We start from the raw sequence: 24,184 nt of genomic DNA on the forward strand, positions 1-24,184 counted from the left end.
CTACACTGCATGCTCACTCCGGGTCTCCGCCATTCCACCTAAGCCTAACCGGGCCTAAATCCACTCCTCTATGTGTATGCCCACAAGCCAGAAAACCCTTCTGTTTTCACAGGGAGGAGAACATTCTATTTTAAATTGTAGACCTCCACAGTTGCAGGGGGCATGGGGATGATCGAGTCATTTTTACAGACGAGAATACTAAAGCCCAGGAAAACCAGAGTGCTTCAAAGCTTAGCATTCCCCCGGGGCTGTGCTAAACACAGTGTCCCTAGTGGCCTGGAATTAAACAGAGCAGCTGTTAAAGCTGAATCTGCACACGGAAGCCCTCACTAGCCCCTGCCTCTGGTCTTCAAATCCCAGCAAAATATTAGGACCCAATGACCGAGATATAATCATAGATGTCCTCGCAGAGGCTTCGAAAGACAGAGACAAGCAGGGCTGTCCTAGAGGCCGCACTCCTTGGGGCCCAGAGGGAAAGGAGAGGGCCGGGAGGAAAAAGCATCCTCACAAGAATGAGTCATTAACAAGGAGGAATTAGGATGGGGGAGGGAGAAAAGAAGGTGATGAGGTCAGTCTGTTAAAGCAAGTCCATCAGGTGAACCTCTGCACATCCTGGGGGCTGAGAGAGAGAGAGAGAGAGAGAGAGAGAGAGAGAGAGTGTGTGTGTGTGTGTGTGTGTGTGTGTGTGTGTTATTGGTGGGAGGAGTCCTGTTCCTGCTTAGCAATCCCATCTGGCTCCCTGGTAGGAGAAAACCAGCTCTGAGAGAGCAGCAGTGTGAGAGGGATATAAGAAGGCAAGCAAGGATCTGTTTACTGGTTCATTCAAAACTAGGTATCGAGCATCCTTCATGTGCCAGGAGCTGACACGGTTTCCTGTGGGTATAACAGTGATCAAGATGTATGCAGGGTCTCTTCTGGCTGTCCTGAAGCTTCTAATGTCACCTGGAAGATGGTACCCAATGCCCTTTACTGTATCTGCTTGTTTCCAAGTATAAGGTAGAAAAGGGCTATGGAAACAGGGACAGGGGCATCTACCTCGCCTGGGGAGGAGGGCGGGAAGGCTTCGGAATGGGGATGTGGTTACAAAATGGGAGATCCCTGTTTTTATCCATCCATCCATTCATCCATCCATCCATCCCTCCATCCATCCATCCCTCCATCTATGTATCCATCCATCTTCACTCTTCTTAAGCAGCAGCCTCTGCTGGTGTTTTCCTGTTCTACACTTCCATCAGAAGGGAGGCAAACAAACTGGGTCAGGTCAATCCTGTAAATAACTAATATCTCTGGGCAGAAACCAGAGGGCAGGTTTCTACTTAGAAGGAAAAGAAGGCTCAGAAAAGTAAAATCACATGCCTTAAGTTCCACGCAGGGTCAAGAACAAAGACAGGTCTGCTCCCTTACCCTGCTCAGCTGCAGCCTACCAACCTACCCTAGAAGCCACTCACAGGAGCACTCTTCAGTTTCCTAAATGGTTTGTTTTGTTTTGATGTTAGTCACGTCCTCTGCAGCCACACACAGACAGAGTAAATACGATCCTGCCCCTCCATAATTCTCCTAAAGGCCAGCCTTCAAGATAACACCTTAAGGAGGACTGCTAACTGGTGGGAGAAAAAGCCTGGCAGAATTAGCAAATTAAGTGATGAAACAAATCTGCCTTTGTACTCCCACTGTCTGGAATGAAAAACAAAATATTTTTGAAATGCCGAACATGGAGGGAAAACCTGGCACAAGAACTGGAACGTTCAAGAGAAAGCACAGCGAAAGTGCGTCCCACATGTGTATTGTTTTCATCGTGGTTCACACGTGCCAAGATTTGGTTTGCATCAGAGCATGGTCATACCATCCACAGTGTGTGTTTTCTGAAACACACCCTGCGGAGCAATGGGAAGACTGTGGCCTTGACGGCCTCCACAGGAACCATGGCCATGGCCATGACTGTGGGTGAGTGAGGCTGACCACTAGTATTAGGGTGACTGTTTTAAAGAGGGACCCACAACTTCCAGAAGGTGCTCACACAACACTTCCAGGAAGCCCCTACGGGAACTGTAAAAAGCTGGCTCTTAGCGGCATATGGCCCATCAGCAGGGTCAACAGCCCTGAAGGAAGATGGCCTGGAGACTGTCTGCATCGGAGGACAGGTCAGCTCTGCTGTCGGAGTGACTCTTCCGAGGCCACAGGAAGAGAATGGCAAGCCCGTGTTCACCAGTCACCTCCGATTCCCAGAGCAGTGGCGTCCCGGACACCCGCCACCGCTGCACTAAAGCCCTCTGCCTACATCCTCACATCCTCTCCTCGACAGGCAGAGGCCCTCACCCGCTCACACAGCGAGCAATCAGTGAAGCTGGAACTTGAGATCATCCAAAGCCTGAAAACAGGTTCTAAAACCAGGGAATTCATTAGCTCCTCGGGTGCCCCACAGCTACCGCTAAAGAGCTCCAGAAAGCAGGTCTGGGCTCATCAGAAGAAGCAAGTTTCTGAGAACTCTCATGCTATGAATGTTGGAAGTGAGCTTTGTTCTGGAAAAGGACAATTACCGTACTGCCTTTGGAATGGCAGATGTCAGGCTGGAATGAGGGTGGGAGGGAGTTCTTCAGGATTTGGCCCAGTGGGATTCGACTCTTCTTGTCTGTTTACTGCAGACCCGCTTGTGAAAATGAAATCTTATGCAAAGCCCACCAGATATTTAAAAAGAGAGAGATGCGCAGCTGCTTTGCTCTCAGAGAGAGAAGGGCCCCGGTTCAAAGGCCCCTCTGCTCCCCTGCTCTCCTCTCTCCCTCTGGGGCACTAACCCTTGGCCCTCCAAGAAGCACAGGCTGACACACTGATGGGAGTCTCACTCCTCTCTATAGAGATGAAAAAATGAGACCCCAAAACAGAGAGCTGGGTCCTCACACATCCCTATCAGTCCTTACGGCAGATTTTCTAGACCCTTCACACATAAGTTTCTAGGACCTGGGCAGCCTTTCTCTTTATACACCTTTTAATCGCCTAAAAACCTCTTATTGCACGTATGTAACGATATTATTCATAACAATGGCCAATTCCTCTCAAGGGCTTTGTAAGTGTCAAGCACTGTCTAAACACCTAACAGGTATAAATATATCTAAAGTCTATGAGGCCGATACTATTTGATCATTCCCCATTTTACAGATGGGGACACTGAGGGACAGAGAGATTCAGTAACTTACCCAGGATGCAGAGGAACCAGGAAACCCCCAGCAGGTTTGTGCCAGGGTTGTGTGCTCTGAAGCACAGCATGCACTCCCTCTTGTACAGAAGTAATAAGTTAGAAAAGAGCAATTATCCATTATCCCACCTCCCAGAGTCACCCGCCATTAACAGGGATTTAATCTTGTTGGCGTTCCTTGTTGAGATTTCCAGAGGTCGGGCACCTCTTCCTGGGCATTTCATTTCTGGCTCAGATAAAGTCATTTGCTTTCACGGGCAGCGCTGGGATAGCACTAGCTCTGCATATGCTTTCTTTAGGAGACAATATGCACGAAAGCACCTCAAAAGCAAATCAAGGAACTAACCACGTCACTACCACATTACTTAGCGCTCTCTGTTAGTATATTTTGCTCCGGAGGCCAACACACTAGCTGGGATGCTTCTTACCTGCCTGGGCTTCTCAGGATGGATGCTCTGCTTGGGCATCCCTGCTCCCCTGATATGTAAAGAGGCTGACGGTGCAAGATCTGTCCTACATAACTTCCTCCTTCACGAGACTGTTAGTTAAATCATAGGTCAAGAACGTCTCAAAATATCATGGGTACAAGACTCCCCAGCGCTGCTTGGTAAGAGGCAGATTCTTGGGCCTCAACCTCAGAGACTCTGCTTCAGTGGGTTTTGAGTTGTCCCCAAATCTACATGAATAGTAAGTCGGGTGACCCACCAAGCGCGTTTTAGGAAACGCTGGATAAGGGCTTCCCTAAGACACCAGGACCTCCGGTGAGGAACAGCTTAAAGCCCCCTTCAATTGTTGTTCAAGAGAAAACTCAAGGAAAACGTAGTCACTGGGGTTTCTTTTTTCATTTTTCGTTTTTGTTTTTGACGATACGATGTGGAGCAGCTCCTGCTGAGCCCTGGAGATAACCCTACAACCTCCCCTTCATTCATTCAGAAAACGTATGAGTCATGTCATTTTGATAAGTCTGGGGACTGAGGACAGCTGGCAGGCACTGGAGACGGCTGTACCAGCACTCTGGTGCACGAGAATTTAAAGCATGGAGTGATGGTAAGAACGACAACTGACGTTTGTTGAATGCTTACTGAGTGACAGGTATTGTTCCAAGAGTTTTGCAGAGAGTGATTTCATCTTCATAACCTTGTGAAACAGAACTACCTGAGACCCATTTTACAGATGTGGCACCTGAAGTACAGAGAGGTTAAGTAACTTGCCCAGGGTCACACAGCCGGGAAGTGGTAGACTTTGATGTGACCCGCTCATCGGGCTATTGACCACTAGGCACAGGGCTCATATCCTACCCTTGGCTCCCAAGGCCCCGCATGACTGCCCCCCACCCCATACTTCTCTAAACACCCCTGAAAAGTGCTCCTCCTCCGCACCAGCCACAGGCATTACCACAGGCAGACCTGAATACCCAGCGCCCTCCGCTTACCCATTAGGCTTTCCCTTCCCTGCAAGTTCCTCCATCTGCTACTGGTTTATTCATCCTTCACCTCCCAGTCTCAGCTTAGACAGCAGCTTCCCTCAGAACACTCCCTGGATGCCCCAGATAAGATCGGGGCTCCCTCCTGCGGGATCTCAGCACCCAGGATGTGCCCCTGTCCCAGCATGGGTCACACCCTGTTCCCTGCTTCATCGCCTCGGCTGACTTGTTTGGCCTCTCCTAGGACAGGGATGTCCTTGTTCACCATCCCCCTCCTCCTCCTGCCCTGTGCCAGCAAGTGCCGAGCACACAGTAGGTGCTCTATAAATGTTTGTCCAGTGCATTAGTGAATGCACAAACATAGCTCATCAGTGGCTGTGGGGGTCAGGAAAATGCACCACCAGCTCTCCGGGGGCAGGGAACACGACTGATGGGAGCTTCTGCACCACTGGACCCGAAGCCACATTCGGGCCAACGCCGCGCCTTCCATGGGCTGCTCTCCACCACTGACTGACGGGGCAGGCAGGCGTGCTGAGACCCGCCCTTCCCTGCGAGACCTGGGACACCGCCAACAGGTGCCTTCCGCTCCAGGACACCTGTGGTCCTGGTGGAACCGTTCGTGGCCTGCACTGCAGTTGAGACTCTCCTGCCCTCCTCCTTCTCCTTCCTTCCACCTCTCCTTCCACAAACGCCCCACCTCCATGTCTGCCCTCCCTGCCTTCCCCTGCTCCCATTCCCAGGACGCCTCATCTCGTCCTGGCGTCTGCATCTCAGCAGACCTGGATAACGCAGTGGCAGAGCCTGGGTCCTAACTGCTATGCCAGACCTGTCCCCAAAGTCAGGGCGGCCGCACAGGTTCTTCCTCAAGTCACCACTAGAACCAACATCCCAGCACACTGCGAACAAGAGGCAAAATGGGGAAGCGGAGCAACATTCCCATCTCAGGAGACACTCAGAGGGGTCGTGAGTGATGGCAGGGATGCGGAAGCGGGGCAGCCCAGCACCTGCACTGTCACTGCTGCACCCCAGAAACATGCCCTGACTGTGGGCAGCATGTGACCTCTCTCCCTCACCCCTCCCCAGCATCAGGCCAGCTGGTGTCTTCAATTCCAGGGAACCGGGAACAACCACAGTTTGGCTTTTAATGTCAGACCCCGAGTGGCGCAGACGTGCTGTACTCTGCATCAGGACCATCTGCTCCCTGCCATCCCCGACAGGGCTTCCCACCGGGCTGCCCGGGCACTGAGAGCAGTGGGACTGTCTGGTTGAGCATCTAGGAACAGGCTGTGTCCAGGAGCTCAACAGAAAAAGGCCTCAAGACACGTGGCAGAGTCACGGGGATGGGCTTGAGCAGACTCGGGAACAAATCCACAGCCACGGGCAGGCTCTCCTCTTGTTGGCTGAAAGGTACAAAATGGCCAAGAGAAAAAAACACACCACGCTGGGTGACCGCCATAAAGTCACCGTGAGAGCAGGCTGCCCACCCTGCTCTGGGGCACGTGACGCCCTCAATGAACCAGGAAAGCCACCTCACCAGAATCGCCCGCGCCTCCAACAGTGCCCGATCCCTCCCTAAAGTGCTTTAGGTCAGTAACGGTCACAGGCTTTTCCGCTAGATCCCAAAAGAACTGGAGAGGCCAACAACCCTTGCCCCCAACAAGAGACAGCAGGAACCAACGTGGTCTTGCGCCCCTGCATATTTAAATCGCGCTGAGAATCGGAGACACTGATTCCCTTGCCACCACACTGGCATCCCCCCAAAATGAAAAGCACTGATGAGACAAATAAACAACCCAGGGACATGCCAACTACGCCTTTCCAAAGGAGTCAAAGACTGTATCCTAATTTGGAATTAACCTGAAGCTTTTCTGTGCTGTGGGCCACAGAACACCTGCATGTAACCATTTTAGTCCTTTCTCTTCCAACCACTGAATCTAGAAAACCTGACAGCCTTGTTTGCCCAAAGACATTGCCTACATTTTACGGGATTCCTCTTGCAGGGATCTTAACAAAGGACATGGTAGTCACCACGTCAAAAGCCAAAAGTTCCTCAAATGCTTTTTTAAGAGGGGAATACAGTTACCTTCCTGACCTCAAAGATTCTCTTCTGCCCCCCTGTGCTCCGACTCTAAACCGGCAGGAAACTAGTCTTCAAGTGTTACTAGCAAATAAACCACTCCGCTCACGTGTCGAAATCACGTGCATGCACTGTATCCTCTTCTTTTAATTATTACTTTCTCATCTGCCTCTGAATTTTTGAAAAAGTCATTAGGCAATTGCAAACTAGCTTTATCGCAGATGAAAGTGCAAGTCTGCATTAAAAGACAAAAATAAAAAGACTGCATAGTCACAGCCTCACTTGGATCAGCAAGATTTGCCTGGATGTGTCAGGAAAAAATTTTTTGATGTTCTGTGATTTTGCAGCCATTTAAATTTTATTAGCAATTGTGGAGGCTGTTACCACTGACACCCTCTTGCAGCTCCAGCGAAGTCCTGGCAACAAGAGCACTGCCTGAACGACAGGGCCCAGACAACCTGGCCACACGCGTTCCAGGGACACGGGAACATGAACCCTCCCAGCTCGGGGCACTTCATTGAGATTCTCCCCTTGCAGGCAGGGAAAAGGCAGCACACAGCGCTGGTAATAAGAGTTCTCTGGAAGTGGCGGGGAGGACTAGAGAGATGGAGAGAAGCTGAAACTTGTGCAAAAGAGTTGATTTGAAAGATGACTTCAGGTTGACTCCGTGCCACTAACTTCTCAGCTGGTGACAGTACTGGCATGTAAATTGGTGGTCTCCAAGAAAGCACTGGCAGGTCCCAAACAGCAGCTGCCACCACCTGGTAGGGACCAAGGAAACCAAATGGGGCTTGGTGGGGGTTCTGGCAGAGGCCATTCGAGTCTCCCTGTTACCACCAGAAAAGGATTAGAATGACACCAGCAGGGATGTGAGAGGGCGAGCCTTAACCACATAATAAAACAAAACTGTCTAACAACTGGGAGCTTTGATGACTCCAGAAATGAAAAAGTTCCTCTCCTCTAGGGAGATCCTAACTTGCACATATTCCTACCACGCTTTATCTAGGCTCCAGGACACCTTACCTCAACAGACCTGACTCAATCCCCGCCCCCACCCCACCCCCAACCAGAGGGTCTGGGGTTTCCTGTCCCAGCTCCAATGGAGGGGGAACCAGGACCTCCAGTAGAGAGTCTGATTCCTCTCACCTTCTGGGGCCGGGGGCAACGGGGACTTGAAATCACTGGTGTTGGCACAGGGCTCTCCCACCCTAGGCTGCCTCAAAACAGGGCATTACGGGGTCCCTGGGTTCTGTCTTCTGAAAAGGATCCAGGAAGAGGACTTGCTCACTTTGACTAGTGTGCTGTCATCCTGAATATTCCCAGTATTTCTGAAATAGAATGGTCCATCTTCCTTACTTTACAGAATCTGTTAGAAAGTAGGATCTAGCGAGCACCTTCCAGCCCATCTTTGATGACTGAAGGATCCCAAGGGACGCCTGGATCAAACACTCTCTGGCAGCCCTAGAGACTCTCCCTTTCAGGGAATACGCATTGCTGGGGATGGGAGAAGATGGGAAAGCATATTTTATTAAGCGCCTGCTGTGTGCCAGACACCAGCACGCGAACATCTGACTCTCATACACCCTTTCCGGATCTGCTCCCATTTTGCAGAAAAACAAACAAAGGCTCCAGAAGGAAAGTGACTAGCCAGTGGCAGAGCTGAGATCTAAACCAGAAACGTGACTCCACACCGCCAATAAAAGCACAGCTATTGTTTACTGAGCACTTCCTTTGTGCCAGGAGCAGTGTGAAGAGTTTTCAAGGTTTTAGTTCATTTAATCCTCATAAAAATTCCACGGGATTTAAGGAAACTGAGGCTAAGTACCTTGCCCAGGGCCCACAGCTCACATGTGCCAGAGTCAGGACTCAACCCATGCCCTGTGGCCCCAGGGACAGGCCCCTCCCACTCTGCACGATGCCTCCTGTCCCCAAGCACAGCAAGCACCCCAAGGAAAACAGACACACATGGTACGTTTATCTGTTTGGAAATGTCAGCACCTTTGGTTGAAACACCATATGCTAACAATTAATTCAATGCCAGAAAATTAATTCAATGCCACCGACTCTAAGACACCACCAATTATAAGGGATGCCACTAGTTTACATACAACTAAGAAAGAAAAAACTCTGCCAATTAAACTAGGACACATGTTTTCTTACCCCATCGATTATAAGAGGCATCTCACTTTCAGAGACCTGAAAACGTAAAAAGATGCATGCCTTACAATTAAAGAAACACGGAAGGCCTTTGAATGAGCAAGATGGTGAAATGCACCATAGACTCGGAGGGGAAACAAGGTTTCCTGAGTGCAGAGTATCCGAACACTAAATCTAATTTTCCAAGCAAACCTGGTAATCCCAATTTTTATGAGCAAGTTTCCGATTTAGAAACATTAGCAACTAATTCATGTTTTTCATGTCCTTGTGTAGGACAAAAAAGCTGCCTACAGCGCAATCTGGCTGGGAGTCCTCCGAACTTCCTCCCAGGTGGACTGGAAGGCAGAGAACTACAGGCAGCAATTTAGTTACAGCACCTCCCACCCCTGTGGCTTTTAAAGACACAGGACTTTCACAGGCTGCCCTACACATGCACCAGCATTGAGTACCTTTTTTTTTTTTTAAATCATGGAAGTAGCCAAATCAAGACACCAGGTCATAGAAGTAAGACTGCTTCTATAACTGATTTTAAAAAAAATTTACTACTTTTCTCATATAAAGCACTCTCCCCAGGCTCTCCAACTACTCCTGTTCTATTGACACACCTGGTCCTGTTCCATGACCACCAGCTATAAAGGGAGGAGTAAAACAATAAAAACAAATCTCCCCAAGTGGGTGCAGTGAGAACCCACCCAGCACAGGGACATCCAGGGAGCTGACGGTGCAGGCCTGGTCCTGGGTGGCGCAGACCACTGACCACTGCATACCCTACCTTGTCAATATGCACCCGGTGTGGTAGGTTATTAGTGTCCTGGAACTTGAGAGTGGAACTTTATTTGGAAGTAGTGTCTGTGCATGTATATAATCAAGTTAAGATGAAGTCATGCTGGATGATGGTGGACCCTAAGCCAGTGATGGATATCCTATTAAGAACAGGGAACTTTGGACCCAGAGACACAAGCACAGGGCAGACGGCATGTGATGACAGAGGCAGAGATTGGAGTGTTGACTCTATAAGTCGAAGACACCAAGGAATGCCAGCGATGAAGCAAGGAAGGACCATTCCCTAGAGCCTTCAGGGAGAGCACGGCCCTGCGGACACCTTGATTCTGGACATCCAGCTTCCAGACCTGGGAGAGAATACATTTTGGTTCTTTTGAGCCATCGGTCTGCGGTATTTTGTTAGAGCAGCCCCAGGCAACTGATATACCCGGAGAGTTTTGTAGCACTTCGTATTTCTCCACCTGCTGCAAAATTGCTGGCATCTTCAAACAGCAGTTGGGGCCCTTTTAGGAAAGTTAGCATATGGTCAAATTCGTGTTAAGGTCAAGTGTAGCCTGACAAGCCGGAAATTGTCCCTAAGTAGCTGTCAGGTGACTCCCTGGGAATTCATACTGCAATCCCAACATCTGGACTGCGCCATCGGCACAGGGCACAAAGCGCACATCTGGGAGGGGGGGAGAGGACTTGGAAGGCTGTGACTTCTACAAGTCCTAGACCTTGGAGGCTGCAGGAGGTGGTGCGGGTTTCAGGCCAACAGAGTGAAGGCAGAGATTTCAGAAGACTGTTCAAGCGATGCAGCAAAATGCCGTCATCAAAATCCACTTAGGCGCTTAATTGTGTGGGACTCAGGCAGAACTGGGAACACTCTGGCGGGTGGGGGCCAAGTGCAGGGCTGTGAAGACACAGTTTCCCAGCTGAACGCAGGAGGGTGACTTCCCAACCCCCCTCCCTGTGACCCAAAGAGCCTGCCCGGCTCACCTCAGGCCCTCAGATATTGGTTTCCTTCCCTCATACAGCAGCTTCCGTGCCTAGCTGGCTCCTGGGAGCTCTAAGCCAATGAGAATTCCATAAGAGCTCACGACTGTGTGTTCAAGAGTCTCTGGAGTGAAAAGAAGATATTGACCCAGCAAAGGAAGGGGTTTCTAAGGCTTAGGCTCTCAGAGCAAGAGCAGGAAGAGAGGGCCGGTGTGTGTCTCTGGGGGAGCGGGCGAGGGATACGCTGGACGTCTAGCATCGTGAGGCCAAAAATGTCACCGCAGACTTGGGTTTGAGGATAATGTCATTGGCACCTTTGAGGGAATAATGTGAGTTAGCATTTACTGAATGCTTAACCTGGGCCGGGCACCCCAGCTGCGAGCTTCACATACACTAGCTGATTTAAGACGGACAGCAATGCCCTGTGGTGCGCAGAGCTGATCTTCACCCTATTTCTAACTTGGATTACCACCTGGACATACCACCTGTTAAATGTTTTAACTATCACCCATGAAGTAGGTACTGTTATTATCCTCATTTTACAGATGAGGAAATTGGTGTAGTGGTAGGTAAGCTGGTGCCCAGAGCCTCAGAAGTCATAAAAGGAGGCTGGCCCCCAAAGCCCCGGTTTTTAACCACAGGGTTTATGGTCTGACATTTGAGACGAAAGAAACTAAGTGGAGGCCATGCCTGGAATTACCCGAGATGTTTAAGAACAAATACACAAACCAAATGACTAAGCTAGAAAGGGAGAACATTAACACACAGAGGTCTTGGATTCCTTCTGCAGCACGAGTGCTGGGAAGGAATGTGGGTTTTCATTCTGAAGCACAGCGTTAAACCACAGTGATGGTCTAGACGCTCGTTTTCTGAAGCGCAGCATCTTCAGAAGGCTTTTGAAATTCAGCATGTAACAATGGCCTACCAGCTCCAAGACCAGGAGGAAAACGGGACAGCTCAACCGCGGGACACAGCAGAGTGGTGCCCCAGCAGAGACGGAGAGCACAGCTCCCCCACCACCACCCTGGGGCGACATGGCAGGTGGGAGGGCAGGGAGGTTGACAGAAGAAAGCCCACACCTACCGGGCTGGGCTGGCCCACAGGAGCCCAAACCACTTGAATCGCCCCTGAGACGTCTGTGCATTCGATGCCTTGGGCTGCCATACTGAGCACCACAGACGGAGGGACTCCAAGCAACAGAAATGTATCCTCCCACGTGTCTGGAAGCCAGAAGTCTGCAACCCAGGTGTCAGCAGGGCCGCACTCCCTCTGAGACTCAGGGTAGAGTCCTCCCCTGCTTCTTTTTAGCTCCTGGGGGCAGCTGTCAATTCTTGGCGTTCCTTCCTCACAGCTGCACCACTCCCATCTCTGCCTCTGTGGTCACATGGCCTTCGTCCCTCATATTTTACACGGCTTTCTCTAAGGACACCAGTTATGTTGGATCAAGGGCCCACATGACTCCAGGAGGACCTCATCTTAGCTAATTACATCCCCAACATCCCAGTTCCAACTAAGGTCACATTCGGAGGTACTGGGGGTTAGGACGACAACATGTCTTCGGAAGGGACATAATTCAACCTGTAACAGTAAGATTCTTACTTTCAAACTGTTAAAGAAAAAAAAACAGAAGTGGGATGTCTGTGACCGCCATCCTGTTACACAGCTGTGGGACAGCTGTCGCTCACTCATTACACAACAATGTTTTCAAAAACAAGAGATGGGTAGATGGCTGGGTTCGCTTGCTAGCGGTGTTGTAACCAAGTACCACAACTTTGTGGCTTCGACAACAGAAGTGTACGGTCTCCCACTTCTGGAGGCCAGAAGTCTTACATCATAGTGTCATTAGGGCTGGTTCCTTCTGAGGGCTGTGGGGAAGGATCTGTCCCTGGCCTCTCTCGTTGGCTTGTCAATGGCCATCCTCTCTCTCTGTCCTCCCATCGTCTTCCCTCTGCATGGGTCTCGGTGTCCCAAATTCCCCCCTTTCTGTAAGGGCATGTTGGATATGGCCCACTCGAATGTCCTCATTCTAACCTGATTACCTTTACAAAGCCCTTATCTCCAAATAAGGTCACATTCTTTTTGTTTTTTCATGCTATTTTAATTTTTAACATTTTTAATTGAAGTATAGTTTATATACAATATTATAAAAGTTACAGGGGTACAATATAGTGAATTCACAATTTTTCAAGGTTATACTCCATGTATAGCTATTAGAAAATATTTGCTACGTACCCCATGGTGTACAGTATATCCTTGCAGCTTACTTTATACCTAATAGCTTGTACCTCTTAATCCCCTCCTCTTAAATTCACCCCCCCCCCGCCCCAAGGTAACCACCAGTATGTTTTCTACACCTTTGAGTCTGCTTCTTGATTATGACATTCACTAGTTTGTTGTGATTTTTAGATTCCACACATAACTGATATTATACAGTATTTGTCTTTCTCTGTCTGATTTATTTCACGTAACGCCCTCCACGTCCATCTATGTTTCTGAACACATTCTTTTCTATAGCAAGGTCACATTCTGAGGGCCTGGGGTTAGGATTTCGACACATGAGTCTGGAGGGTGGGGACACAGTAGTGTCACACCAGTTTTGCTTCTTACTCAGCCAAAGGGGCCGACTGGATCCCACTGTAGCTGCAGCTCCCAACTCACTGACGGTCTGCCTTCCCAGGCCCACAGCACGTCCGCTGTCACAGCCCCCTTTTCTAAGAAAAGACAGAGCAGCCTAGGAGAGGAAGAAGCAAGCTGTACCATCCCGTGGAAACTGCCTGATTTCCTGCGGCATCCTGCATGGGCGCCAAGCCGTAGGTGCCTTGGTGAAAAGGCTGAATGAGTGCTGGAGTTTGGTAAGGAGAACAACGCAGAAGCCAGGCTTCCTCCCCCTCATTTCTGCCTGCCCTGGAGCACCAGCTTTAGAAGAAAACGTTATGTGTGGCACCACCTAGAGGCCGACGCTGAGAAAGACCATAAAAAGAAAAGAAAGCGTTTCGGACTGGGCTTTCCTCCCCTTTTACATTTCTTGGTGATCATTACTTCAAACTCGCCCTCTCAACTTAATCTCCTGGATTTCTGCCATCACACCAGAGCAGTTAAAAGCTGTGCTCAAGAAGTGGCTGGGAACACTAAAAGCAAATAAAGTTCAAATTCCATTTTTGCATCTGTTTTTCTACGTCTCTGGATTTGGAGATTCGTTAAAATTTTATCATTTGACAAGATTCTTGAATTTATCCCCATCCCCGCCAACACACATACACACACACACACACACCAGGGGCCTGAGACTTTAAAAGTCTGTACATGCCTCAAAGATAGCAATCAATACAGTTTTTCAAAGAAGAAAACGAACCCCCTTGTGCCACAGATCTCGACCCTCCAAGATCCCTCCCCCAGGTGGTGAGAACACAGAGGTGGCAGGAGATCTTAAGGCTCTTGATTCCAGCTCACATGTATGTTCTCGAAAGGTGCAGAGTTATTATGACAGCAAGGGGCAGTGATAAAGCACAGTCTCTTCTCTCCGAGATTCACAGGACTAAGAGCCATGTGAGAAGACACTTCCAGGTACACCCCGTCTTGTTGCATTTCACTTGATTGCATTTTGCAGTTACTGAGTTTTCTGCAAATCACACCGAAGGCTTGTGGCAACACTGTGTGGAGCCGTTTTTCCAGCAGCATCTGCTCACTTTGTGTCTCTGTGCCACATGTTGGTAATGACTGCACTATTTCAAGTGCTGTCATTATTATTATATTTGTTATGGTGACCTGTGACCAGTGATCGCTGATGTTACTGCTGTCATTGTTCTGGTGCTCCACGAACTACGTCGATATGAAACGGTGAACTTAACTAATGCTGTGTGTGTTCTGACCGCTCCACCAACCAACTGGCCATCCCACCATCTCTCTCCCTCTCCTAAGGCTTCCCTATTCCCTGAGACACGACAATATTAAAAGCAGGCCAAATAATAACCGTATAACAACCTCTAAGTGTTCAAGTGAAAGGAAGAGTCACAAGCCTCTCAGTTTAAAATAAAAAAAACTAGAAATGATGATTATGCTTAGTGAGGAAGGAACGTCGAAAGCCAATACTGGCTGAAAGCTAGGCCTCTAATGCTCAACAATTAGCCAAGCTGCGGATGCAAAGGAAAAGTTCTTGAAGGAAATTAAAAGTGCTGCTTCAGTGAACACGCAAATCATGAGAAAGCAAAACAGCCTTATTGCGGACATGGAGAAGGTTCGAGTGGTCTGGACAGAAGATCAAACCAGCCACAACTTTCCCTTAACCCAAAGCCCAATCCAGAGCAAGGCCCTTAACTCTCTGAAGGCTGAGAGAGGTGAGGAAGCTGCAGAAGAAAAGTTTGAAGCCAGCAGAGGTTGGTTCATGAGGTTTAAGGGAAGCAGCCGTCTCCTTAACAAAAGTGCAAGGTGAAACCATAACTGCTGATGCAGAAGCTATAGCAAGTTACCCAGAAGATCGAATTCAGATAATCAATAAAGGTGACTATAAACTTTCAATGCACACAGATCAGCTGTATATGGAAAGAAGATGCCATCTAGGAATGTAATAGCTGGAGACGAGAAGTCAATGCCTGGCTTCAAAACTTCAAAGGCCAGGCTCTTGTTAGGGGGCTAACAGAGCTGGTGACTTTAAACTCAGTCCCATGCTCACGTACCATTAAAAATTTTAGGGCCCTTAAGAATGGTGCTAAATCTCCTCTGCCTGCACTCTATCAGTGGAACAACAAAGCCTGGATGACAGTACATCTGTTGACAACATGGTTTACTGAATATTTTAAACCCACTGTTGATACCTATTGCTCAGAAATAAAGATTCCTTTCAAAATACTACTGCTCACTGACAATGCACATGGTCAGTCAAGAGCTCTGATGGAGAGGTACCATGAGAGCACTGCTGTTTTCACGACTGCTACCACAACATCCACTCTGCAGCCCAGGGATCAAGGAGTCATTCTGACTTCCAAGTCTTATTCTTTAGGAAATACATTTCGTAAGGCTATAGCTGCCATACATAGCGATTCCTCTGATGGATCTGGGCAAAGGAAAATGAAAAATCTCTGGATTCCATTAAGAACATTCATGATTCATGGGAAGTGGTCAAAATATCAACATTAACATGAGTTTGGAAGAAGATTCCAACCCTCACAGATGACTTTGAGGGGTTCAAGATTGCAGTGGAGGACGTAACTGCAGACGTGGTGGAAACAACAAGAGAACTAGAATTAGAAGGGGAGCCTGAAGATATGACTGAATTGCTGCATCTCACGATAAAACTGTAGCAGACGAGGAGTTGCTTCTTATGGATGAGGAAAGAAAGTGGTTTCTAGAGATGGAATCCACTCCTGGTGCAGATGCTGTGAAGATTGCTGACGTGACGACAAAGGATTTACAACATTACATAAACTTAGTTGCTAAGAAGCAGCAGCAAGTTTGAGAAGGTTAATTCCACTTTTAAAAGAAGTTCTGTGGGCAAAATGCTATCAACAGCATTGCCGCTACAAAGAAATCGTGCATGAAAGAGTCACTCGATGCAGCAGACTGCATTGTTGTCTTATTTTAAGAAATTGCCACAGCCACCCCAGCCTTCAGAAGCCACCCCAGCCTTCAGTCAGCAGCGTCAACACCAAGGCAAGACCTTCCACTAGCAAAAAGATTACAACGCGCTGAAGGCTCAGATGATGGTTAGCATTTTTAAGCAAGAAAGTATTTTTTAATTAAAATATGTACGTAATTCTATTGCATACTTAACAGACTAAAGTATAGTGTAAACACAACTTTCATATGCACTGGGAAACCAATACTGCGGTGGTCTAGGAGTGAAACCACAGTATCTCCAAGGTATGCCTGTACATAGAAAAACATTACAGATGTTTCTTAATTTCTTTAAAAAGCAGGTCGGTAGTGATAACATACAGTATGATCCTGTCCAGCACGAACACAGATCCCTGCTGTGCACAAAAAGACCGAGTGAACCCACCAGTGGCCTCTGACAGAGGGAGGGTATGAGGACTTACTCTCTGGGGCGGCTGGCAATCATCTCTCTGTGGCTCGGTTTCCTCATCTGGAGATACTAACAGTCCCTTTCTCATAAGGCTTGTGGCAATCCACGAGTTACTATAATATAAAGAGCCCAGGATCATGCAGCTGGGGGAAGCTCAAGTAATGGCATGTCACTGCTCTTGTCATAGTCAGTGCTTTCATGGAACTTCTATGTTTTCCTAAAACATATCCTTATTCCTTTATTCCAACAAAAAGTTACTTGGATAAAACAATCATTTGGAGCATTCCACTAATCAAGAACAGAAATAACACTCAGACTATCCCCAAATGAGCCTCTATTCTCAAAACTCTCAGGTGGAAAATTTAATGACTCAACCCAATTGGAAATTTATTCTAGTCCGTTAATAGATATTTCACAAGGTCGGAAATACAACTAGTAAATAGGGGGATGGGAAAGCATTCAACCTCTTCAGATAATTTAAAAAATGAAAATGAAAATACGTAACTGCTTTCGGCTATTAAATGAACCAGAAAAACTTTTATTTTTAAGATATTTCCCAATGCTGAAAAGACTAAAATAAAGCCAGACGTCTCACATGTTGCCAGTGAGAGAGCAAGCTGGTGCAGAACTTAGCAGAACTAGTGGGCAGTCTGGATCAAGGGCAGAAAAGGTTCCTGTCCTTCGACCCAGTCATTGCACTTCTGAGAACTGAGCTGAAGAAAATTTCTCAAAACAAGGGGAAAGTTATATCTACCCTCATTTCACAACTATGAATACTATTTCTAACACTGAAAAACTGGAAATGACATCAATGCCAAACAATAAGTAAATAAACTACATTATACCAAGTGAATGGACTATTTAAGCATTAAAAGTGGTAGAGAAATATGGGGAAAAATATAGAAAAATATTAGAATGTTGAAATGTTACCTGGGAAAAAATTAAAATATAAAAGTGTATACCTATGGTGACTGCAACTGAGAAAAGCCTGAATGTAAACTTGTAAGATGCTAATAGTGGGTCTGTTAGCATACAGACGGTATGTGGGATTCTGTTTTTCTCCTTTCCTGTTCCCCTAGTTTTTACAATATGGGATTTTATTACCTTTATAATAAAAAAGTTTCTTCCTGTCTCACAAAAATCTTTCCTCTGCCATGGATGCAGAATAGCTGCTCTCTGCCTCGTATCCGTCCAAGACATGCTTCCCTGAGCCCTTCTCTCACCCTGTGGAAAGGGCAAGACTTCTTGTTTAAGTGTATTCTCTTCCAAATGCCAAAGCTGTTTCACAGGGCATCTGAGGCAATCACCTCTCCCAAGTGAGACCATCAGCCACCTTTACTCTCCTTCCTCTAAGGACCAAGTTGTTTCAAAGAATCAGAGAAAGAACCCTGTAACTTCTGAGCAAGACAGAAGGAGGTGGCACGAATTCTAAAGGACCATTCTCAGAGAGCCTTGGAAAGGATGGACCAGATGGTACCTATCCTGGACACCTCAGCCCAGCCTATCCTGGCTCTGGTTGAAACCATGCTGTTTTTCTATCCTCTGGGCATGGATAAGTTCCTTAATTGACCCTAAACATTTTGATCAGCAGAAGTCAAAAAGTAAAAGAGACTTAAACACTCGATGATAGGGGAATGATTAGGTTACAGTGCATCTACTTGATGGAACAGCAGGTAACCTCACAAAACAACCATTACAGTTGCTACATATGCGACAATGTGGCAAAGGGTCTCTGAAGTGAGGTTGAAAAAGCAGGTTACTCAATCATGTGTCCCCATGACAATGACGATACTTTGTGCAAACTGACCAATAACAGTTAACATTTACAAGTCACTGACTGTACCCAGGCACTGTGCTGTGTGCTTAACATGCATTAAAATGTCAAAACAATGCCTCTTAGGAAGGCTGACTATTCTCATTTGGAGAGAAGGGAATTGAGGCAGCAGAAAGTTAAGGAATTCTCATTTAATCCTTCCAATGCATAAGTTTTAGACCATTCTGGTAACTTCCGCTAAGATCACACAGCATGAGGGGAGAGGGATGGGACGGAGGGCTGGGATTTGGACGTTGCCCTTCTCCAGGGCTCACAGCCTCAGGTGCTAGACTGGAAGGGAATATGTAAGAAATCTGAAATGCAAAGAAACTCTGTCTCAGAAAAAGGACTTCTTTTCCTTCCCTCTACTGTCTAAACTTTATAGTGTTCTTCTGTTTTTATCATTTAAAGACCAAAAGGAAAAAAGAAGGGCAACAGAGGAAAGGTTTTTTGAATGCTTGTGTTTATGTGCACAGTTTTTTTAAATTATGTTTTGATCAAAAGACTAAATAAATGTCCATCAAGTCTCTACTACACTTGGGGGTAAAGGGTAGGAAATGAGGAGAAAAAAATAATGGAGAATAGCCAAGGTGAGCCTGTTCCAAACCAAACCAAACCATGCCAGGCAGCTGCCCACACCATCTCTTCTTTTCCTTGTTTTTTAGCCCTCTCTTTCCACCAACTCTTCCCGTTTACGCATGAGTTCATGGAACTGGACTGGCACAGGACACAGCATGTCACAGAGAACGCTAATATCACACAGCCGAAATTGACAAAGCTGGGAAGAAAACTCAGGTCTCAACTTCCAATCCTGCATTTTGTCCCAGTGTCCTGTTCTGAACACGCCCAGCTCAGCTAAAGACAATCTGCATTTACCGGAGTTCAAACACACACCATATTCTGAAAATGATCGTCCTGCGTATTCAGAGTGTTTAATAATACTCAAAACGGGATAGAGGACAGGGTTCACGCATACTCTCTCATGTGAAACTCAAATGACAACATCCAACGTCCAGCAATTTTGAAGCCAGGCTCGAAAGAGAAAAAGCTGAAACAGACTTAATGCTTTTTAAAAAAAAATTCTGCAAAAATTAAAAACGCGTTATGGATAGTAGTCTATTCAGAAGAAATCACATCCAGCAAACCCGATGAAGTACTTCCCACCAGAACACATACTCTTGACCCACTTCCTCCCAAAATCTCTCTGCAGAGTCGAGGCGGGCGACAGGGATTCTGGACGGATCTCCGAGGGGCCAGTCTTAGAGGATGCACGTCACGAGGCAGAGGGGGCCTGGCTCCGGAGGGGGCCCCAAACCTAGTGCTCCTTCCTGTGCTTCCACAGGCTGAGCCTCAACTCCCACTGACAGCTAGGTGAAACGTTCAAACTATCATCCTCTCCTCATTTCCTCAGCTGGCTCCCAGGGAGACAGATTCCGAGCCAGAACACATAGTTTTCCTGTGCAAGAGGCCCTGTGGCCTGGTGCCCAAAGCCCAGAAAAGAGCCAAGAATCATTGTCCAGTTGTGTGGTCCCCAGGCACCGGACAACCCTGGGCCCAGCACTCCTGGGTGTGCTTCCTGCTGGCAGGCGTGCTGTGGCCAGAGCGCTTCGCGGCACCACACTCCGGCAAAGAAGACAAACACGCCTCTACAGGGCAAAGGCGATGATCGGTCCCCTCCCGGGAGGCCTCTCAACTCACAGCCCTCCTGCCTCCTTTCTCACAGATAACCACTGACACGAATCTCACGCCGATTTCAGGTACAAAACAGGAAAGAGGCTGAAGAACGAGAGGGGTGAGGAGGATCAGAAAGAATCCCGGTCCTGGTGGTGCCCAGTGGAAGATGATGTCCAGGTGTCAGCAAAGAGAAGGGCATTTGGAAGCAGATTATTATAAAGTCAGTACCAACTCCACGCTAGATACTTGACGTGAAGCGACAGTTTATTTAATCTTCAAGAATACTGCACAACGTAGAAGATGTGCAAGATGGTTACCAGCCTGGACCTTGGGGTCAGGCAGCCCTGGGTTCAAATCCAGGTGAACTGAAGGCAGGGAGAGTACCCCTGGGTGAGAGTGAGTAGAGCCTGGTGGAAGGGTCCTCTGCTCCCCTAAAGCTGTGGCTCCCACCCCACCAAGACCCCTGTTTCTGCACAGACCATGATGCTCTGAGACAGAGCTACAGGCGGAGAAGGCATGCTGGCAGGCCAGAGGCCCGTCATTCAGGGGACAGCTGGCCAGAGGCCCCAGCCCTGCCACTGGCAGCATCAGAGGGTACACGGCTGAGCCAGACCTGGAACTCCTCCCCGATGCCCCAGGACTCCGCCCCCCCCAGCAAAGCGCCGGGCCACTCACGGCACTCCTTCTCGTCACTCTTGTCGAAGCAGTCGGGCAGCCCATCGCACTGCCAGGCGCCGGGGATGCAGCGCCCATTGCTGCACATGAAGTTGCCTGGAATGTTGCACTCGTTGGTGAAGTTGTTCCCAGGGAGCAGCTGGCTCTCTGTGGGAGAGAGGGGACACAGTGGTCAGACAGCGCCGCCAAGGCGGCAGGGACCTGGACCCCCACAACTCTTCTCAACACGGGTTGTGTACGTGAGACTTCTGGTGGGTGACACTACTTCTCTGGGACTCAGTTTCCTCATCTGTGAAATGGACCCATAATCTGCCCCATCCCCAGGGATTCTGCCAGGACTAAATGGAGAAATCCAGGGAAAGCCCTTCGCTGGTGCTGAGCACACAACAGGCACTCACAGACTTTTCTTCTTTCTCTGTCGAAAAGCCTAATCATAAAACACAAACATTCTTTTCTGGACGTCAGCAGTGGCTAAAAAGGAAGGTTCCAAGATGGAAGTAAGTGTGGGACTCTCAGTGCCTCCAGTAGGAACTGCAGGCTCCCTCCAGGCCTCAGGTTCTGTGGCCCTATGATCACAGAATCCTTGAACTTGGGCCAAGTCAGCAGGAATACTGGGAGATCATTTCACTTTAGGAAACAGGAGCCCCAGCCCACAAAACTGATCTGCCGGGGCTCACACGGGGAGGAAAGGCGAGACCAAAACTTCAACACAGGCCTTCTAACCCTAAGAGAATACCAAGGTCCCTGGATTGCTTGCCAAGAGTTCCCGGAGATTCTGCACCGGGCTCCAAAGTATACACTCGACTCCACTGATCACAGGCACAGAATGCCAGGGCCCTCACCCAAAAGTGCCAACTCTTGGGCTGGAAAGCAAACAGGGAAGGCCAAAGAGAGCTGAATTCATCCACCAACAGACCCTGGGGGCAGACTGTCAAGGGAGCTAGAATTGGATCAATATGATCCGTCTGAGCCAGTGTGATCAATGGCTGGGAGATCAGGAGCCATCAGGAAATGAAACGGCCTCAGAGGAAACGGAGGAAAAAAGACCCGTCCCTCCAGGGCTCCCTCCTCAGTCTTCAATAAGCATTTATTGAACATTTATGACCAGACACTTCTGCTACGTGCTAAAGACGCAGAGATGAAAGCTAGGGCTCCCTGCTCCAGGCTGGAAAGGCACAAGGGTATACTAACAATTTTAGTGCCCTGTACTAAGAAAAGTGTCCAGACTTGCCTGGGGGTAGCGGGAGGAGAGCAGGACCCATGATGCTCTTCCACAAGCTTTGCCAAAGAGAAGCATCTCATGCCAGACTGCTGACATCACACCTTCTTTCATCCCACTATCCTTTACACGTGCTGTGATTTTTACCTGGAATGCCCTTCAACCCATGGGGTCTCCTGGTAAATCCTGACATACCTGTTAGCACAGAAGTTCTATGTTACTCTGTCTCTGTAGTGTTCCCTGACCTCCCCAAGGAGAAATGGGCAGTCACTCTGCTGCATGGCTATGGTATTACTGGGGTGATACTAAAAACATTTTACAACTGGAACAAGTGGGTAACAAATTGGAAAAGACACAGCCACAGGCAAGTGGTACCACGTTAGCCCAGGTGCCACGGGTATTCCTTGTGGACCACCTGCCCCACTGCATGGAATTAATACTGTACATGACACCCTACTGAAAGTGAGCTTTCATAATTCACTGAAGAATTCTAGAAGAGCAGAATTCTAGAGAGCAGTTGCAAGGGGCTTCATCTGCCCTAAAAATCTGCCCTGGGCTCCTAAAACCCTTCCTTGTCCCCTCCTCACTCAATCACCCCCTACGATGGCCAATCACCAAGGCTAGCCTCCACTGCCACAGCCATGATGGTGGCCCAAATCACCACCATCTCTCACCAGGATCACTGCCACGAGTGACCCCTGCTTCCCCTCAAGTCCATCTCTGCGGCCAGAGGGATCTTTCTAAAGAGCAAATCGATCATGACACTTCTCAGTTTTAAAAAGCCATTGAATGGTTCCCCAATGTTCTTAAGATAAAGTCAAAATTCAAGGCATTAAAGAAAGGTCACAGGAAAGAAGCGGCATTTGCAGTGTTCGTTGACAGACACAGAGATGAAACATAAGGACCCCTCAGGTCTACCGAAAGATGGCAAAGACCAGGGCAGGAAAGCTCAGCACAGGCCACAACGGGTATGGAATGAAAAAACAAAAACAAAAACAAAAACCTACACAGCTCTGATAGTCAGGAATCGTGAATGTACTGTGCCTCTATTTTCCCAACTCTCCACCCACGTCAGACATCACTCATCACGGGACTCTGTCCAGTCAGCCCACCCTCAATATCAGACTCCCTCTCAACACTGGACTTGAGGAAGCCACCACCAACCCTGAGATGGTCATGAAAGCAATTCCCCATCTCTGGGCAGAGGTGTGAGATACTGGAGTGGTCTCACAGGAGGGAAGCCTAGAAGGACAGCCAGGTGCTGGATCCCGGCCAGACACACAATCATAACCCTGAAAACCTACACATTCCAGCTGCTTCCTAACAGTTGCTCTGGGCTCCCCCCGCCAGCAGGGAACTCTACAGAGCTCCAGAACATAACTGCTGCTCTGATTTGTTCGGAAATCACTTACACGTTCTCGTGCAGAGCTCGTGCCTCGAAGGCGTGCCCCCTGGAAGAATCACCGAGACTGTGAACTCTTGTTCTGATTTCCAGGGCCAGAAAACAGGCCAGATTCGATTCCAAAGTGCTTGCTCTGAGAGTCAAGAGGCTGGGGGCACGGGCACTTGACAAATGAGAGGGTGCGACGCAGAGATGAAATGCCACGTGGGTTCGACACAGGTGGTCCTGCAGCCGCAGGGCTCCCAGTGCCTTACTGGCAGGAGCGCACATCCGCAGGGCCAGGTGAACGATACCTCGGAGAAGCAGTCTTTGTGAGCATCTGAGCAACTCCATCACGCAGGCAGCGGTGCAGGGCCTTGTGCTTTAGGTGAGTGACAGGATCGTCAAACTCGAAAGCATGAGGCAAAGAGAGGTTAAATCCTGCTGACTCTGTCTCCAAAAATCTTCCTCAAACCCATCCAAGGTGCCTCACTGAACTGGCACCACTCAAGCCAAGCTGCCGAGACCCTGCGCCCCTTTAAACCAGGGGTCCTCAACGGGGGGCAGTTTTGGCTGTGTCTGGAGACATTCTTGATCGTGGCCTCTCGTGAATGCTGCTGCACGCCTGTGATGCAACGCGCAGGCCCTCACAACAAAGAACTACCCAACGCGAGATGTCGAGTGCCAACTTGAGAAATCCTGGCTTCAACCAACCTTCCACCTTTCACTTCTCACTCCCCCCAGTTCCTTCTCCTCACAGCAGAGGGAGATTTTAAACACTACTGACGGCTCCTCTGT

The 24,184-nt window shown here is 48.5% G+C and overlaps 1 protein-coding gene across 3 annotated transcripts in view; it reads right to left on the reverse strand.

Annotated features, from left to right (window-relative positions):
• LDLRAD3 (low density lipoprotein receptor class A domain containing 3) overlaps positions 1-24,184 on the reverse strand; it is a 247,447-nt gene that overhangs the window by 153,746 nt on the left and 69,517 nt on the right. For all 3 annotated transcript variants that reach the window (XM_057695997.1, XM_057695999.1, XM_057695998.1), the window contains exon 2: positions 20,787-20,933. In XM_057695997.1, coding sequence (XP_057551980.1) covers positions 20,787-20,933 — 147 coding nt within the window. The remainder of the gene's footprint in view (positions 1-20,786; positions 20,934-24,184) is intronic.

Source organism: Hippopotamus amphibius, chromosome 9 (genome assembly GCF_030028045.1).
Source record: "Hippopotamus amphibius kiboko isolate mHipAmp2 chromosome 9, mHipAmp2.hap2, whole genome shotgun sequence".
Classification (NCBI taxonomy): Eukaryota; Metazoa; Chordata; class Mammalia; order Artiodactyla; family Hippopotamidae; genus Hippopotamus; species Hippopotamus amphibius.